This window comes from Melospiza georgiana, chromosome 31 (genome assembly GCF_028018845.1).
Source record: "Melospiza georgiana isolate bMelGeo1 chromosome 31, bMelGeo1.pri, whole genome shotgun sequence".
Taxonomy (NCBI): Eukaryota; Metazoa; Chordata; class Aves; order Passeriformes; family Passerellidae; genus Melospiza; species Melospiza georgiana.
Genome location: NC_080460.1, coordinates 3,757,988 through 3,776,538, shown reverse-complemented (window position 1 = coordinate 3,776,538; position 18,551 = coordinate 3,757,988). Strand labels below are relative to the sequence as shown.

At 59.2% G+C, this 18,551-nt stretch overlaps 2 protein-coding genes across 2 annotated transcripts in view; both read left to right on the top strand.

The window, feature by feature from the left end:
• The first annotated feature begins 113 nt into the window (after nucleotides 1–113).
• STAMBP (STAM binding protein) lies at nucleotides 114–12,976 on the top strand. Its single transcript, XM_058042324.1, has 10 exons — nucleotides 114–160; nucleotides 1,298–1,567; nucleotides 5,134–5,209; nucleotides 6,042–6,137; nucleotides 6,930–7,257; nucleotides 7,860–7,984; nucleotides 9,645–9,782; nucleotides 11,202–11,314; nucleotides 12,059–12,158; nucleotides 12,548–12,976. Exons 1-10 carry the CDS (start codon nucleotides 114–116, stop codon nucleotides 12,602–12,604), a joined length of 1,350 nt encoding a protein of 449 aa, XP_057898307.1. The 3' UTR covers nucleotides 12,605–12,976.
• Nucleotides 12,977–16,323: 3,347 nt separating this feature from the next.
• The window catches only part of ACTG2 (actin gamma 2, smooth muscle), a 4,433-nt gene continuing 2,205 nt past the window's right edge, over nucleotides 16,324–18,551 (top strand). Inside the window, exons 1-4 of the mRNA XM_058042337.1 lie at nucleotides 16,324–16,685; nucleotides 17,481–17,650; nucleotides 17,724–17,852; nucleotides 17,938–18,048. Coding sequence (XP_057898320.1) covers nucleotides 17,525–17,650; nucleotides 17,724–17,852; nucleotides 17,938–18,048 — 366 coding nt within the window. The 5' untranslated portion in view covers nucleotides 16,324–16,685; nucleotides 17,481–17,524. The remainder of the gene's footprint in view (nucleotides 16,686–17,480; nucleotides 17,651–17,723; nucleotides 17,853–17,937; nucleotides 18,049–18,551) is intronic.

The following is an 18,551-nucleotide window of genomic DNA, read 5'->3' as shown; positions in this document are numbered from 1 at the left end:
TTCCAGGGGCGGTGCCCCTTTAAGAGCTACCTCTGTGACGTCACCACGCGCGACGTGGGGCGGAAGCAGCTTCGCAACCGGGCGGAAGTAGGTGTGGTGCCCCGCGTACCCGGATGTTGAGGCGGCTTCTGATTGGCTGCCGAGAGCGAGGCTGCGGCAGGTGGGGAAGAACCCGGAAGTGCTGAGGGGGAACGGCGGCCGCCCGCGCCAGGTCAGGGCCGGGCCGGGCCGAGCCGGGAGGGCCCTGCGGGACGGGGAGGCCCGGCCGCTGCTCGGGGTCCCGCTGGGCACCGGGGGCGGCGTGAGGGGCCGGGACCGCGGTGCTGGGGAGCCCCGAGCTGCCCCGAGAGCAGGAGGGCTCCGGCCGGCGGGTCCGGTATGGCGGCCGGACAGGGGGGATGGAACCTTCCCTTGAGCAGGGGGACTGGAACCTTCCCTTGAGCAGGGGAGCCCGGCCCGGAGCGTTCCGGCCGTGGGATGGTCACTTTAGGATGGAGGATCCCATGGTGGGGGGACCCTGGCTGTGGGAACCTTCGCTTTAGGTTCCTGTCGTAAATCCTAAATTAATTTCCAGCCTAAATTAATTTGTAACCGCCATGGCTGGTGGGAACTGCTGAGACCTGCTTGGGGCTGGGGGAGGTTTCTGCTCAGGATGGGGGGATTCGTTTTGGGGCTCCCGTTGTGGGGAGAGGATTTGGGATGGAGCCTGTTGGGTCAGGTTGGGTTTGGGATGGAGCCTGTTGGGTCTGGGATGGGTTTGGGAGGATCCTGTTGGATTTGGGATGGAGCCTGTTGGGTCAGGATGGGTTTGGGAGGATCCTGTTGGGTCAGGGATGGGTCTGGGATGGAGCCTGTTGGGTCAGGATGGGTCTGGGATGGAGCCTGTTGGGTCAGGATGGGTCTGGGATGGAGCCTGTTGGGTCTGGATGGGTCTGGGAGGATCCTGTTGGGTCAGGATGGGTCTGGGAGGATCCTGTTGGGTCAGGATGGGTCTGGGATGGAGCCTGTTGGGTCAGGATGGGTCTGGGAGGATCCTGGAGCCCTGTGATTCCCTGATTCTGGGATTCCCTGGTTCCCTGTTTCAGTGATTTCTGTGATCCAGTGATTCCCTGATTTCAGTGATTCCATGGTTCCTTGATTCAGTGATATTGGTGATTCCCTGATGTCTCTCATTTCGTTATTCGTGATTCCCTGATTCCCTGAGTGCCCAATTCTGTGATCCAGTGATTTCTGTGACTCCGATTCCCAGATTCAGTGATTTCTGTGACTCCCCGATTCCCTGATTCCTGTGGGTCAGCGACCCGGTTCCCCACGCTCTAACCCCTCTCTCCCTCTCTCCAGCCGCGCGCCGTGCCGCAGCCATGCCCGGCCCGTCGGGCAGTGCCAGCCTGGCGCCCGAGGAGCGGGTGCGGCGGCTGGTGCGGGCGGGCAGCCTGGTGCAGGTGAGCCCCGACGTGCCCCCGCGCCGCTACTTCCGCTCGGGCGTGGAGATGCTGCGCATGGCCACGGTGTACTGCCAGGAGGGCAACCTGGAGCACGCCTTCATCCTCTACCACAAGTACATCACGTAAGGAACCCTGCCAGGGGGCATGGGGAATGGGGGGCACTGCCAGGAGGGCAACCTGGAGCACGCCTTCATCCTCTACCACAAGTACATCACGTAAGGAACCCTGCCAGGGGGCATGGGGGGCATGGGGAATGGGGACAGACCCATGGGGAATGGGGGGCACTGCCAGGAGGGCAACCTGGAGCACGCATTCATCCTCTACCACAAGTACATCACGTAAGGAACCGTGCCAGGGGGCATGGGGGGCATGGGGAATGGGGGGCACTGCCAGGAGGGCAGCCTGGAGCACGCCTTCATCCTCTACCACAAGTACATCACGTAAGGAATGGTGCCAGGGGGGTGGGCACGGCCAGGGGGGCATGGGGAATGGGGGGAAGACCATGGGTCTGGGGTCTGCTGCTCAGGGATCTGCTCCTCAGGGGTTTGAGGTGCCAAACTGGGGTGGGCTTTGGGGTGTTCTGCTCCTCAGGGCTTTGGGGTGGTTGTGAGGGCTTGAGGAGGTGGGGGAGACCCACGGGTCTGGGGTCTGCCCCTCAGGGGTTTGGGGTGTTCTGCTCCCTGAGGGGTTTGGGGTGTTCTGCTCCCTGAGGAGTTTGGGGTGTTCTGCTCCCTGAGGGGTTTGGGGTGTTCTGCCCCTCAGGAATTTGGGGTGTTCTGCCCCTCGGGGGTTTGGGGTGCTCTGCTCCCTGAGGAGTTTGGGGTGTTCTGCCCCTTGGGGGTTTGGTTTGGGGTGCTCTGCTCCCTGAGGAGTTTGGGGTGCTCTGCTTCTCAGGGGATGTGCTGGCAGTGCCACAGCTCCTGAGGGGTTTGGGGTGGCTGTGAGGGCTCAGGGAGCCCCATGAGTCTGGGGTCTGCCCCTCAGGGATCTGTTCCTCAGGGGTTTTGGGTACTCTGCTCCCTGAGGAGTGTGGGGTGTTTTGCTCCCTTAGGTGTAAAAATAAATAAAACTAAAAGGAGTAAAAGAAATAAATCCTCAGATAGTCCCTGATCCCCAAGCAGGAACTCCCTGCCCCCTCAAGCACAGCTGTGGGTGTTTAAAAGGATAAAATCTCTGATCCCAACGTGGCAGTGCCTGTTGCTGTAGGGTTTCCCCAAATCTGCCCCTCCTGCTGTGCCCTGCTGTGCTCTGTGCTGTGCCCCCTGTGCCCAGACAGCGTTGGCACCTCCGTGGGCACCTTCCCTGCCTGCCCCCTGTGCAGGGCTGCTGCCCCTCACACCCAGCACATTTTTCTGTGATTAGCTTTGCTCCCTGCCTCGCCCTTGCTGAGCTTTTATGGGCATGGTGGCGAGGCCAGGAGGCTGCTCAGGGAGCTGGGCAGTGTAAAACCTTTGGGAAAGGTTCCCAGCAGAGCCTTGGCAAGGGTTCCAGGCCCCTGAGACAGGAGGAGAAACGTTTTAACTAAACAAAGGAGCTGCAGGCTGGGTCACTGCGGCAGCCAGAGGGGCTGGCTTGTGTCCCCGGCTGCTTTCAGAGGATTCTGCTGGCATTTCCAGCCTGGCTGGAATCCTTTTCCACCAGGGAAAACCTTATTTCTGAAATGCTGGCCAGTGTGAGTTCCTGCCCAGAGATAGGAGCTGAATGCCACTGTCATTCCTTCCAGCCGAAGCTCTGGGTTTGGGTTTTTCTACACTCTGATCCTCAAACATTGTGATCAGAGAGCAGGAGGAGGCAGCAGGGCTGTCCATGGGAGCCAGGAGCTGTTCCAGCCCTTCCCCTGCCTGCCTGAGCCCTCCTCTCCTCCTCCTCCTCCTCCTCGTCCTGCCCACGTCGTTCCTCCTTCCTGGCTTGTGCAAACCCAGCTGGCTCTGCTGCTTTTCCCAGCCAGCATCTGCTCTTAATCCTGCCTAATTAATCCCTTTAATGAATCCCTTCCATTGGATCCCGGGCTGCCGGCGGGGCTCGGGGCGCTGCTGTGTCTCCCCAGCGCCGTGCCCTGCCTCACACCCAGCTGCCTTTGGGGTTCTGGGGGGCAGCCACGGCCTCTGCAGGGCTCCAGCTGTGCCCTGCTGGTGCTGCAGCCTCCCCAGGGGCATCCAGGGGGGCACAGAGTGCTGGGGGGCTTGGGGCAGCTGCCTTTGTTTGCTGCACACACACACACAGTGTTGGCAGGGTTTCTGTGCCTCCTGAGCGCTCCTGCTTGGCTCTGCTTGCTTTGTTCTGCTCTCTGTGGCACTGTCTTTTCCATTTTTCCCCTTTTCCCCTTTTCCCTTTTCCCCTTTTTGCTTTTTCCCCTTTTTCCTTTTCCCCTTTTTCCATTTCCCCTTTTTGCTTTTCCCCTTTTCCTCTTTTCCTTTTTTCCCTTTTCCTCTTTTTCCCTCCCTTTTTCCCTCCCTTTTTCCCTCCCTTTTTCCCTCCCTTTTTCCCTCCCTTTTTCCCTCCCTTTTTCCCTCCCTTTTTCCCTCCCTTTTTCCCTCCCTTTTTCCCTCCCTTTTTCCCTCCCTTTTTCCCTCCCTTTCCCCCCCCTTTCCCCCCTCTTTTCCCAGGGTAACACAGAGGAAGAACAGAGCTTTAAACTGGATTTTAAAATTAAATTCTTTGCTGGGAGAAGAGCAGGGAGCCCCTGGATCCCCGGAGGTGTCCCTGGACAGGGCTGGGATCACCCTGGGACGGGAGATGCTGAGTGTGGGAGGATGCTGAGCTCAGTTTTTATTTCCCTCCCAGAGCCAGCCCAGCATTCTCCCTGGAATACCTGGGGAGCTCAGGCTCCAAAGGCTCCTGCAGCAGCAGCTGGGGCTGGTGGGGATTTGCTTTCTGCTCCCCTGAGGTTCTCCCTGCCCGGCTCTGAGCTGATTTCCCCTCCTCGCAGGAGGACAGAGAGCTCTGAGTCAGCCCAGGTGGGATCCAGGGACACTGCCAGGTGTGGGAGCTCCTCCCTGAGGCGCCCTTGGTGCTCACAGCAGGTTATTGATGGTTCCCTTCAAAAAAAAAAAAAAATGTATTTATGGTTCCTTTCCAAGGAGATGCATTGATGGTTCCCTTCCCAACAGAAATGTATTTATGGTTCCTTTCCAAGGAGATGCATTGGTGGTTCCCTTCCCAACAGAAATGTGTTTATGGTTCCTTTCCAAGGAGATGTATTTATGGTTCCTTTCCAAGGAGATGTATTTATGGTTCCTTTCCAAGGAGATGCATTGGTGGTTCCCTTCCCAACAGAAATGTGTTTATGGTTCCTTTCCAAGGAGATGTATTTATGGTTCCTTTCCAAGGAGATGTATTGGTGGTTCCCTTCCCAACAGAAATGTATTGATGGTTCCTTTCCAAGGAGATGTATTGGTGGTTCCTTTCCAAGGAGATGTATTGGTGGTTCCCTTCCCCACAGAAATGTATTGATGGTTCCTTTCCAAGGAGATGCATTGGTGGTTCCCTTCCCCACAGAAATGTTCGCCCAGCTGCAGGGAGAACCTGTGTGGGGCTCTCCCTTGGGACTGAGTGAGCTCTGGGTGCCATGCAGGGCTCCAGGGGCTGCTGTGGGGTGGGGCCTTCCTGCAGGCAGCCCGAGGGAGCACAGGGGTGCCCCAGAGCCCCCCAGAGTGTCCTGACCTGTGGCTTCTGTCCCCTTTTCCAGGCTCTTCATCGAGAAGCTGCCGCAGCACCGCGATTACAAAACCGCCGTCATCCCTGAGAAGAGGGAGACGGTCAAAGTGAGTGGGGCCGTGCTCAGGGTCATGCCTGGGGCTTCCCTGCCTCTGGATCAGTGATCCACACAAATGGAGGAGCCTTGGCGTGGCCAGGCAGTGCTGAGCCCTCAGCAGTTCAGTTCTGGGCCCCTCGCTCCGTGGGATCCATTGTGGGGCTGGAGCGTGCCCAGAGATGGGCAAGGGGCTGGAGCCCAGGGGGAGCTGAGGGGGCTGGGATGGGCTCAGAGGGGGAAAAGGGGGATCTGGGGGGACCTTCTGGCTCTGCACAGCTCCTGGTCAGGCTCTGCTCCCAGGGGACAGGGACAGGATGAGGGGAAGCAGCCTCATGTTGCACCAGGAGAGGTTTAAGTTGGATATTGGGAGAATTTCCTCCCCAAAAGCAGTGTCCAGTCCTGGCAGTGGCTTCCACCATCCCTGAAAGTGTTCCAAGACACCCGGGGACATGGATTAGTGGTGGACAGCTGGGGGAGTGGTTGGACTCAATGATCTCGGAGGTGTTTCCAACCTGAACAACTCCAGAGTTACACTTTGGGGGTTCTCACCCCGTTACACTTGCAGTGTGGTGTGCAGCTGGGGTGTCCTTCCTTCCCTGTTCAACTCCCCGCTTCTCAAAGACCAGCAGTGGTGGCTGGTGGCTTTCTTTGCTCCAAGGGAATCCTTGGGGGTTCCTCCCAGCCTCTGCTCAGCGCTGACAGGAGAGGAAAGGACAGCACTCAGCACTGCCCCAGTGAGCTCAGTGATCTTGGTGCTGCTTTTTGGGCTCCCCAGCTGCTCAGGGTTTGTTGCCCCTTGCCTTGGGGCTGCCCCCAGGCTGATGCTGAGTTTCCTCCCCCAGCAACTGAAGGAAGTGGCCTTTCCCAAGGCCGAAGAGCTGAAGGAGGAGCTGCTAAAGAGGTACGCCCAGGACTATGCTAAGTACAAGGAGCAGGAGGTGAGTGACAGCACAGGCTGCAGGCTCTGCTCCCCTGCAGCCCCTCAGCCTTGCAGGGCTCCCTGGGGGCTGGGCAGTGTCCAGGCTGGGTGGCCCCAATGTCACTGCAGGTGGCTCTGTCACAGCTGGTGGCCCTGGCTGTGCTCCCCGTGCACCCCCAGCCAGCCTGGGCTGTGGGCTTGGTGTGTTCTCTCTGCCCCACAAAAGGAAAACAGAAAAAATAGAAGCAAAAATTAAATTTAAAATGGGAAAGGTGTAAGGGTTGTAATTCCACCACAACCCCAGGATCTGTGCCCTGGCTCTGCTCTCTGTGCACCCCCAGCCAGCCTGGGCTGTGTGCTTGGTGTGTTCTCTCTGCCCCACGGAAGGAAAACACCACGTGATGAAAAAATAGAAGCAAAAATTCAATTTAAAATGGGAAAGGTGCAGGGGTTGTAAAATTCCATCACAACCCCGGGATCTGTGTGGGCAAAGCAGTCACAGTCACCTCTGCAGTCAGTTTGGCTCTGGACTCTGGAGCATGGAGGGAAATCAGCCTGGGACTGTAACTCCCTGGAAAAGGGAGGGTAAAGCTGTGGTTTTTCCTGCCCTTGGTGCAGCTGGCTCTGGATCTGTGCCCTGCAAGCTGAGATCTCCTTGCACACAATTCCACAAGGAAATTTTCTGGTTTGCTGGCGTCCTTTAGGAATACCCTGGGAATGGCTGGGGGTCTGCCCTGGGCCGGTGTCCCCCTCCCTGGGCTTGTTCCTCGTGCAGCAGCAGGAGTAATTTGCACCCGCTGTGGCCTTGCAGCAGCAGCTGGAGGAGGAGAGGACTCGTGTGGCCCTGATGAAGCAGCAGCAGGCGGAGCAGGAGCAGTTCCACGCCTTCGAGGAGATGATCCGGCAGCAGGAGCTGGAGAAGGAGCGCCTGAGGATCGTGCAGGAGTTTGGGAAGCCAGAGCCACAGGCTGTGGATGGACCCCTCATCCCTGGCGTGGAGAAGCCCCCAACAGATGTAACCCCAAAGGTTCCAGCCTCTCCAGTTCACCCAGCGAGCCCGTCAGCGGGGACTGTGCCCTGCAAACCTCCTGTTGTGGACAGATCTCTGAAGCCCAGTGCTTTGGGGAGCACAGAGAACAGTTAGTACCTCCTGGAGCAGCCCTTCTCCCTGCTGGGCTGGGGCACACACGGCCAGCTTCTCTGGAGAGCCTCTGGGGGCTCTTCCAGCTTCTCTGGGGAACCTCTGTGGGTTCCCCTCAGCTTCTCTGGGAAGCTCTTGGAATCTCCTGATCCTGGGGCTCTGCTCTCCTGGGTCACTGAGTGTTGTCCTCCCTGCTCTTCCAGCCTGTCTGCCTTTCCTTGATCCCAAAACCTGCTGGGGATTGGGGTTCAGCTCCTGCCTGAAGCCTCCTCCTGACCAAACCCCACTAAACGTGCTTCCAAAACCCTGATTCTGACACATCCGCTGATCCTGGCACATCCTGCTTTAAATAACACCCCCTGAGGGTGTGTGCTTTCATTTCCAGTAACCAAACTCTCCTTCTGACCCCCTGCCAGAGGACCCTTCCCCTCTCCGTGTCCCTTTCCCCGCTCTGGGTGAGGTGTGGGTGTCTCAGTGGCACGATTCCCTGAGGAGTTTGCACAATTCACCTCCCCGGGTGGATTTTCCCGGTGTCACCCCCTCAGACCCTGCCCCCAGGGCCCTCCCTGCCCGTGCTCACTGTGCTCCTGCCCTCCCCAGGTGCAGGAGTGGACGTGCTCCGCCAGGTCATTGTCCCCAGGGAGCTGTGCCACAAGTTCCTGCAGCTGGCTGATGCCAACACGGTGCGGGGCGTGGAGACCTGTGGGATCCTCTGTGGGAAGCTGGTAAGGACACAGCCCCCCCAAAGCAGCCCCACGGGCACCCCAAAAGTGCCACAGGGGCTGTTTGTCACGGTGCCACAGCTCAAGGAGCCTCATTTTTGGTTTTGGATTCTTGAGTGGGGTGTCGGGCCTCCATGTGAGTGTTTGGGGTGATGTGCCTCTCCCTTTCCTCATTTTTGGGTTAGGTTTCCCCACCCTGAGCCCCCATCCAGCTCCTCTGTCCCACTGGTGGCATTCCTGGTGCCATTCCTTGTCCAAAAGTGCCACAGGGGCTGTTTGTCACAGTGCCACAGCTCAAGGAGCCTGGATGTTTCAGTGGGGTGTCAGGCTTCCATGTCAGTGTTAGGGGATGATGTGCCTCTCCCTTTCCTCATTTTTGGGTTAGGATTCCCCACCCTGAGTTCCCATTCAGCTTCTTCTGCCCTATTGGTGGCATTCCTTGTCCAGAAGTGCCACAAGGGGCTGTTTGTCACGGTGCCACAGCTCAAGGAGCCTGATTTTTGATTTTGGATTCTTCAGTGAGGTGTCAGGCCTCCATGTGAAGGAATTATGTGTTAGGAATGATGTGCCTCTCCCTTTCCTCATTTTTGGGCTAGGTTTCCCCACCCTGAGCCCCCATTCAGCTCCTCTGTCCCACTGGTGACATTCCTGGTGGCATTCCTTGTCCTTTGGGTGTCCCAGCTGCTGGCCCTCAGGCTTTGTTCCCCCCCAGCCTTTGCGTGCCCAGCTTTTGGCAGCTCTGCCCTGAGCCGCTCCCAGAAGTTTGCTTTGAATTGAAATTGTTTTGATGGAGCAACTTCCTGCAGCCCAGCTGCTTCCAGACCCTGGGGATGCTTCAGGGATGAGGCGTTGTCCCCTTGGGAGTGCAGAGCTGGGTCTGGGGGTGTCCAGGGCTTCTCTGAGCTCCTGGGGGTGCTCTGCTGCACAGCAGGGAGAATGAAACAGGGAAAAAATCCTGGAACTCCTTTGGAAAAAATCCTGGAACTCCTTTGGAAAAAATCCTGGAATTCCTTGGGAAAAAATCCTGGAACTCCTTTGAAAAAATTCTAGAACTCCTTTGGAAAAATCCTGAAACTCCTTTGGAAAAATCCTGCAACTCCTCTGAGCTGCACCTGCAGATGGGTGCTGGATGCATCCATGTGTAGGACTTTGCCTTCTGTTGATGGAGTAACCAAATTACTCTTTGTCTCCTTAAACTTCTGGGTTTTTTGCCTTTCTTTCTCCTCAATTTGGTAAAAAAGACACCTCCTAAGACCTTTGAGACTTCACTTTAAACTTGGGGCTGCCCAGCTGGGCAGAGGCCGAGAGGTCTGGCCTGGGTAATTCACTAGAAAAAGAGGAGAACAAAGGAAATAATCCCTTTTGTGGGGTGTTTTAGCAGGAGCAAAAACCTCTTACCCTTAGCTCCATTTTTCTCTGTAAGAACTTTGTTATTTTGCCTTTTATTGGAACTTTTTCTGTTTCCAACACTACCTCAGGAGCCACCCTGCCAACCTGATGGCGTTCAGAGTAGCTGAGCTACCTCGGGTGGAATGAGTTCCCTAAAAGCCCATAACACCTAACTCAAAGAGAAAGCCACCATCCCTGGGCTTGTCCCAAGGCTCGGGAGGGCCCTGGGCTGTCACCTGGGTGTCACAGTGCCCGTGGTGGCCCTGCCTTGCAGATGAGGAACGAGTTCACCGTCACGCACGTCATCGTGCCCAAGCAGCTGGGCGGCCCCGACTCGTGCACCACGCAGAGCGAGGAGGAGCTCTTTGTCATCCAGGACCAGCATGGCCTCGTCACCCTGGGCTGGATCCACGTGAGTCTGCTGGCCCTGGCCCTCCCTGCACCCAGGGGAAGGGATGCTGGGCCACGAGGGGGTGGCAGGGAGTGGGCAGCAGCCTCTGCTTCCGTCTGGTGCAGCCTCGTTCGCTGCTCTGCTGGGGAAATCCAGGCTGGGTAAGGCTTGGGTGCCTTCCTAAAGCATCAAACCCTGTGGAAGGGAAGGAGGAAAGGTTTAGATGAGATAATGAGAAGAAACTCATCCCTGTGAGGAGGGAGGAAAGGTTTAGATGAGATATTGGGAAGAAACTCTTGAGGACGGAGGAAAGGTTTAGATGAGATATTTGGGAGGAAACTCTTCCATGTGTGGAAGGAGGAAATATTTAGATGACATATTGGGGGAAAAACTCTTCTTTGAGGAAGGAGAAAAGGTTTAGATGAGATACTGGGAGGCAACTCTTCCCTGTGAGGAAGGAGGACAGGTTGAGATGAGATACTGAGAAGAAATTTCCCTGTGAGGAAGGAGGAAAATTTTAATGAGATTCTGGGGAAATTCTTCCCATTGAGAAAAGAAGGAAGGTTTATATGAGATACTGTGAAGAAACTCTTCCCTGTGAGGAAGGAGGAAAGAGATGAGATATTGGGGAAGAAACTCTTCTTTGAGTAAGGAGGACAGGTTTAGATGAGATATTGAGAAGGAATTCTTCCCTGTGAGGAAGGAGGAAAGGTTTAGATGAGATAATGAGAAGAAATTCTTCTCTGTGAGGAGGGAGGAAAAGATGAGATACTGGGGAAAAAAACTCTTCTGTGAGGAAGGAGGAAATGTTTAGGTGAGATAATGAGAAGAAACTCTTCTTTTGAGGAAGGAGGGAAGGTTTAATGAGATATTGGGGAAACTCTTCCCTGTGAGGAAGAAGGAAATGTTTAGATGAAATACTAAGTAATTCTTCCCTGTGAGGAAGGAGGAAAGGTTTAGATGAGATACTGGAAAGAAACTTCTGTGAGGGTGGGGAGCCCTGGCAGAGGTGCCCACAGCAGCCCTGGCAGTGCCCAAGACCAGCCTGTGGAGCCCCCTGGGACAGTGCCAGGTGTCCCCACGTGGCAGGGGTGGCCCTGGGTGGGCTTTGAGCTCCCTCCAGCCCAGCCCACTCTGGGATTCTCTGGAAGTGCCATCTCAGACACAAAGCTGACGTTTCCTCCAGCTGAGTGAGCCCTGGCGGCTGTGTGGGGACACCCCAGCTGCTCTCCTGGAGGGACAGACAGACACACTGCCAGCCCTGAGAGCTGTGCCAGCTGCAGGCTCCTCCCTGGCTGTGCCCACTGGGATCCCTGCCAGGCCAGGCTGGGCAGTCTGGAGAGCAGCAGCTGCTCAGGGCAGGGCAGTGCTGCTGCCCAGGGCTGTGCCAGCCTCTGAGGGCTGTGCCAGCCTCTGAGGGCTGTGCCCTGTGCCCTGCAGACCCACCCCACGCAGACAGCCTTCCTGTCCAGCGTGGACCTGCACACACACTGCTCCTACCAGATGATGCTGCCCGAGTCCATCGCCATCGTGTGCTCCCCCAAGTACCAGGAGTGAGTCTGGGCTGCCAGGGGTGGGTGTGGGCTGGGATCCATGGGATGGAAAGGGATGGAATGGGATGGGATGGGATCCATGAAAAGGGATGGGATCCATGGGATGGGATCCATGGGATGGGATAGGATGGGATGGGATGGGATCCATGAAAAGGGATGGGATCCATGGGATGGGATCCATGGGATGGGATAGGATGGGATCCATGGGATGGGATCCATGAAAAGGGATGGGATGCATGGGATGGGATCCATGGGATGGGATAGGATGGGATCCATGGGATGGGATGGGATCCATGGGATGGGATCCATGGGATGGAAAGGGATGGGATCCATAGGATGGGATGGGATCCATGAAAAGGGATGGGATCCATGGGATGGGATAGGATGGGATCCATGGGATGGGATGGGATGGGATGGGATCCATGGGATGGGATGGGATGGGATGGGATGGGATGGGATGGGATGGGATCCATGGGATGGGATGGGATGGGATGGGATCCATGGGATGGGATCCATGAAAAGGGATGGGATGGGATGGGATGGGATCCATGGGATGGAATCCATGGGATGGAAAGGGATGGGATGGGATGGGATGGGATGGGATGGGATGGGATGGGATGGGATGGGATCCATGGGATGGGATAGGATGGGATAATGGGATGGGATCCATGGGATGGGATGCATGGGATGGAAAGGAGTGGGCATGCAGGGGCTGCAGTTGCAGAGCTGCTGTTCCTGCTGCAGGACAGGGTTCTTCAGGCTGACGGAGCACGGCCTGGAGGAGATCTCATCCTGCAGGCAGCAGGGCTTCCACCCACACCCCAAAGATCCCCCTCTGTTCACAGTGAGTGCCTGGGGGCTCTGGGGAGGGCTGGCTGTGCTGGGGTACACCAGAGCTGCTGGGAGGCTCAGCCTGGCAGCAGGGGCTGCTCTGCAGTGCCCAGAGAGGAGCTGCAGGAGGTGCTGCAGGGCTGCAGGAGCAGGGCCAGGGCTCTTTGGGGTGGGGGATTTGTGTCTGGGGCCTGCCAGGATCCCTGGGTGCCTCCAGGCAGGGCCAGCAGGTGGGGTGGTGCAAGAACTGGATCCAAGGGCTGTTGTGGGTCAGCACAGGCTGTGTCAGGAGATGGGAACACCTGAGTAACCCCTGTCCCCTCTTGTCCCCTCTTGTCCAGGGGCTGTTCTGGAGTTGGGAACACCCCAGTGACCCCTGTCCCCCCCTGTCCTCTCTTGCAGACGTGCAGCCACGTGTCCGTGGTGGAGAGGGACGTGGTGCTGCTGGATCTCCGATGACCCTCCTGCCTTGTGCCCTCTCAGGAGCCACCCCCTCCCCTCAGGCCCTGCCAGGGACTCTTCCTCTCCTGTAGCAGATGATTCCTCCCCACCGTGCTGTGATCCCTCCCTGCCTCCCCTGGAGGCCCTGCACCCTCAGTGCCTGCTCCAGGCGTGGGCAGAGGCCAGCTGGGAGCCCAGAGACAGAAGCCAACACTAAAGCAGTTGTTTAACTCTACCCCACGGCCTCCTGGGGAGGTTCTTTGGGACCTGCTGCAGCCCTGAGGTGTGGAAACCTCTCCAAGTGCTTTTGGGACTTGCCCACTTTAACCCTGCCCTGTTCTGTCCCCATTCTGGGCTGCTGGAGCAGATAAACCTTTCCCATGGTTCAAACCCAAACCTTGCTGACCCTTCTGAGCCCCTCACCAGTTCAGGGCTGCTGTGGGTACCTGTGTGTCTGTCTGTCTGGGGAGGGGAGAGGGCCTGGGGGGTCCTTTGGGATCCCTCTGGCAGCATCTCAGGGCTGGAAATCCCTGGGTTTCCCCTGCTTTGCACCCCAGCAGTGTTTGGGGGTGTCTGGGCACTCATCCCTTTTCCTGGCCTGGTGTTACCGTGGAGGAGCTCGGTCTGGCTGCCACCACCACTCCAGGATGGGATTCCAGCAGCTTTTACCACTCCAATCCCACTCCAGGATGGGATTCCAGCAGCTTTTACTGCTCCCATCCCACCCCAGGGTGGGATTCCAGCAGCTTTTACTGCTCCCATCCCACTCCAGGATGGGATTCCAGCAGCTTTTACCAAGATGGGATTTCCAGCAGCTTTGGCCACTTCCCTGCTCCCAGGGGGAGGGAATCATTCCAGGATGGCAGAGAGGGAGGGAATCATTCCAAGGTGGCAGGCAGCTGTTCCAGGCGTGGAACATCCATTCCAGCAGGATGGGATGGGATGGGATGGGATGGGATGGGATGGGATGGGATGGGATGGGATGGGATGGGATGGGATGGGATGGGATGGGATGGGATGGGATGGGATTGATGGGATAATGGGATGGGATAATGGGATGGGATAATGGGATGGGATGGGATAATGGGATGGGATGGGATAATGGGATGGGATGGGATAATGGGATGGGATAATGGGATGGGATCCATGGGATGGGATAATGGGATCCATGGGATAGGATGGGATAATGGGATGGGATGGGATAATGGGATCCATGGGATAATGGGATGATGGGATGGGATGTTCAGCACATGGGGAAGGGGCTGGAGCCCCCCTCCCACCTGCCATGCAGACGTTTGTGTGGGGCACACACGGACGGGATTATCCGGGCGGGATTTCCCCCTCCTGTTCCCGGAGCTCTCGCTGGGCTGGGCTCTGCCCCGGGGGGATCCTTTGCTCTCCTCTCCTCTCCTTTGGCTGTGCCGCCCGTGCGTGCCAGCGCCGCTGCAGCTTCTCCCCAGCCCCTTTTGGGAGCAGCCTGGCCCGGGAGGGAGGGAGGGAGGAGCCTTCGGGGCATCTCTGGGAACGCTTCTCCAGGCCTGATTAATTGAAGCCGTGCCGGGAGGGGGTGCAGATTCCGCGGTGTGCATCCCACAGCTCCGAGGGCTCCCCCGGAGCAGCAGTGTGGGGACACAGAGTGCAAAATGGCGTTCTGGAAAGCAGCAATTCCTTCAGGTCCGTGGGGATTTATCCCAGCTCCACAGCCCTGCAGCTCTCAGGTGTCAGCTGGTGTCATGTTCACCACTTTCGTGCTGTCCCAGGGGCCGGTGAACCTTCATAGGTTGGAGTTGGGAGTTCCTGCTGCCACTGAGCTCCCAGCCCTGCTCCCTGAATTCTCCCATTTCCACCCCGTTTTCTCACCCCAGCTCCCTCAATCCTCACTCTGTGTGTCAGTGAATGCCACTATCCAGGCCCTGCTGCCCAGCCGGGCTCTCCAGCTGTGCCAGATGTGGCTGCCACACCTTAACCCACCCAAACTCGGGCTGGGATTGGTTTGGGAGGAGCTCATGCCGACGATAAGCCAGGAGTGATTTATTGGCCGTGAGTTCTGGGGGATCCCGCGGGCAGGGAGCGATGGGCGATGTTTATCTGCACCTCAGCACGGGGAGCGCATCCAGATCTCTCTTTCCACCCTTTTCCCTTCCCCAGCAGCATCCCCCGAGCCTCCAGCCCCGAGCATCCCCCGAGCCTCCAGCCCCGAGCATCCCCCGCGGGCGGTGCCGGTCCCGGGGCTTCGGGCAGGAGCGGGGCCGGGGCCGGGGCCGGTGCCTGTCCCGTTCCGGGGGATGCCGGGCGTTCCTGCGAGCATCCCGGGCCCGCGGGATTGGCTGCGGGGGCCAAACCTTTCCTTTTTAGGCTGCGCCCGGCTCCGCTCGGGGCTGCGCTGCCGCCGGGCCCGCGGCCGGCCCGGGATGCTCGGGGATGTTCGAGGATGCCCCCGGGCTCGGGGATGTTCAGGAATTCAGCATTGCTGGATGGGCTGGCAGTGATGGGGACACTGTCCTGCCCCATGGGTGACAGCACAAAGGGAACGGAGCCATCCCTGGGGCTGTGGATGGGCTGGCAGTGATGGGGACACTGTCCTGCCCCATGGGTGACAGCACAAAGGGAACGGAGCCATCCCTGGGGCTGTGGATGGGCTGGCAGTGATGTCCCTGTGTCCCTGTCCTGCTCTTGGAGGTGACAGCCCAGATGGGACAGGGCCATCCCTGGGGCTGTGGATGGGCTGGCAGTGATGGGGACACTGTCCTGCCCCTTGGGGTGACAGCACAGAGGGGACAGAGCCATCCTTGGGGGACACTGTGGCTGTGAATGGACTGGCAGTGATGGGGACACTGTGTCCCTGTCCTGCTCTTGGAGGGTGACAGCTCAGAGGGGACAGAGCCATCCCTGGGGACATTGGGGCTGTGAATGGACTGGCAGTGATGGGGACACTGTGTCCCTGTCCTGCTCTTGGAGGGTGACAGCTCAGAGGGGACAGAGCCATCCCTGGGGACATTGGGGCTGTGAATAGACTGGTAATGGTGGGGACACTGTGTCCCTGTCCTGCCCCTTGGGGTGACAGCACAGAGGGGACAGAGCCATCCCTGGGGCTGTGGATGGGCTGGCAGTGGTGACAGGACACCATGGCCCTGTCCTGCCCCTTGGGTGACACCCAGGGCCCGTTCCCTCCCTCTGGAACCATGGGGGACACCAGGACTTTGTGTCCCTTGCCCTGGTGGCAGCTCCTGTGCTGGGATGTCCCTGCCCCGGGCACAGCTGGGGATCACCCCGGGCCCGCCGTGCCTCAGTTTCCCTGGAGCCCTGGCTGGCTCGGGGGGTGACCCGGGGCCATCTCTGCTCAGGGCCCGTTGTCCTTAAAAAGGCAGCCGGGACTCGGGAGCCTCTGGTTGGGCTCTGCCAGGGCTGGGGGTGGCCCCGGGCTCGGGGACAGCTCCCACCGTGTCCCTGGGGGGCTCTGAGCCGATCCCGATCCAGAATCCACCGGGAGGGATCCGAACCGCGCTTGGCACTTGGACCCACAGCCCCCGGGCCGGCTCAGGCCGGGGATTTGGGGCTTTGGGACAGCAAAAGCCCAAAAATGGGGGCGGAGAGAGAGAAAAGGCATCCCGGGAGCGGCGGTGGGGAAGCGGGGCCGGGAGGAGCCGGGGCGGCTCCGGCAGCTGCGGTCCCCGGCGGGCCCGGGGGTGTCCCCGGGCAGCGCCCCCAGAGCCGCCCCCCGCCCGCGCCCCCAGCGCCCCCCGGCACCTGGAGCCGCTCCCGGCTCCTTCTCCCGGCCCGTCGCTTATAAGGACTTGAGTCTCACTTGTTTATCGCAGCGCAGCATAAAAGGAACGGGTCCCGGCGGGGCTGGTGCTCCCAAGCATCCCTGCCATACATTTCCCTACAATAATTAACCGCGCCGGGTCCCACCGCCGGCCCGAGGTCAATTTAATGAAATAAAACACCTTATATGGCCATATGGCCGGCACACCATCACTGAGCCTATTTAGGGTCTTTGTTTAGAGCGGATCCGCCTCTGAGGTTCCTCGGGCTCGCCGGTATTTATACCCGGGGCGCCGGGGCTCGGTCCCAGAGGAAAGGAGCTCTCGCCTCCGTGGTGAGTACTGCCCTGCCCTGCTGCCCTTCCTTCTTCCTCGCAGGACACGGAAAACACCTCAGGGGGTTTATCGGGGTTTCTGGGGTGGCACCAGCTGAGTTCGCCTGGCACGGAGGGGGTGCCAACCTCGGCACGACCCCGCGGTGGAGGTGCTGAGAGCTGGGCTGCGGCCAAGGCAGGTGCTGCTCTCGCAGAAATCTCCGTGATTTGGGGTTTTTTTCTTTTGCTATCTCTGTGATTTAGGGTTTTTCTTTTGCTTTCTCCGTGATTTGGGGTTTTTCTTTTGCTTTCTCCACGATTTGGGGTTTTTCTTTTGCTTTTTGGGTTCCTGCAAGATTTTTGCCCATTTCCCTCTGGATTGGGGAGCTCATCCCCTGGCACAGGGGGCACCCCTTGGGAAGGGCAATTGTTTTCCCCCCATTTTTGGGGGGCGGATGCGAGGTCAGAGCAGCAAAACGCTGCTGAGGCTGAAGCGGATGAGGAGAGGGCACCACCTGGCACCCCTGCCAGGCATCACCTGGCACCCCCTGCCCGCTTTGGGGCGCACCAACCGGGCACGGCAGCACCCAGGGGAAGCTTTGGCACCAATTTTGGCCACGGAGAGCCTGCAGAAGGACGGAGCAGCAGCACCAGCGTGGGAGCAGCACCCACGGGGAGCCAGCATCACCCAGGGAGGATTTACGGGGCTGCCCCTCCCCGAGGACTCCGACAGCTCCGAGCCCGAATCCCCGGCGGTGGCAGCGCGGGATGAGCCCATCCCACCCTGTGCGTAACCCCCCTTTCCCCCCCGGGCAGCTTTTCCCCCAGGTCCCCCCAGCACCGAGCGCCGCCACCCCACCATGTGCGACGAGGAAACCACGGCCCTGGTGTGCGACAACGGCTCCGGGCTCTGCAAGGCCGGCTTCGCCGGCGACGATGCCCCCCGCGCCGTCTTCCCCTCCATCGTGGGCCGGCCCCGGCACCAGGTGGGTACCCGGGGGAGCCCCCAGCCCCGGCTGGGCAGCGCAGCCCGGCTGACGAGGCCTCTGTCCCCGCTAGGGCGTCATGGTGGGCATGGGGCAGAAGGACAGCTACGTGGGCGACGAGGCGCAGAGCAAGAGGGGCATCCTCACGCTCAAGTACCCCATCGAGCACGGCATCATCACCAACTGGGATGACATGGAGAAGGTGAGGCCCTGGAGGGGCGGGGAGAGGGGTCGGCCCTGCCTCGGTGTGGGGTGACGCCCCCCCGGTTCTGCTGTGCCCCGCTCAGATCTGGCACCACTCCTTCTACAACGAGCTGCGCGTGGCCCCCGAGGAGCACCCCACGCTGCTCACCGAGGCTCCCCTCAACCCCAAGGCCAACCGCGAGAAGATGACCCAGGTGGGGCCCTGGAGATCCCCCCTGGATGGGGCTGGAGCCTCCAAAACTGCAGGGAGGGCTGGGGGGGATTTGGGGGGTGCAGGACTGGAGATAAGGGCAGAGATCCCAGTGGGAAGTTCCCACTACTAACCCCAACCCTGATGGCCCTGGGGGTCTCTTGGCGTTTTGTGGACCTGCAGGATTTGCCCCACCACGTGTCCCCACTCTGCACAGCGCCACGTGGCTCTGTGAGGTGTGGTGACCCACATTTCCATGCCACCCCCTGACCCACATGCTCCCCACGCTGTGCACACAGAGCCCCACGTGGCTCTGTGCCCTGCCATCGCCCACATTTCCACCTCCTGGCCCACCTTTTCCCACATCCCATGTGTTTCCCTGTCCTCTTCTCTGCCCGAGAACCCCACATCCACCCATTCCTTGATGCCCCACAGCCCCACATCCACTCATTCCTCTCTGCCCCACAACCATCCCCGTGTTTCTCCGTGCCCCACAACCATCCCCGT

Coding starts and splice junctions, on each gene's coding strand:
- STAMBP (XM_058042324.1), top strand. CDS start 114: ATGTTGAGGCGGCTTCTGATTGGCTGCCGAGAGCGAGGCTGCGGCAG. Junction 161..1,297: donor CGAGAGCGAGGCTGCGGCAG/GTGGGGAAGAAC, acceptor CCTGTGGGTCAG/CGACCCGGTTCCCCACGCTC. Junction 5,210..6,041: donor AGAAGAGGGAGACGGTCAAA/GTGAGTGGGGCC, acceptor TTCCTCCCCCAG/CAACTGAAGGAAGTGGCCTT.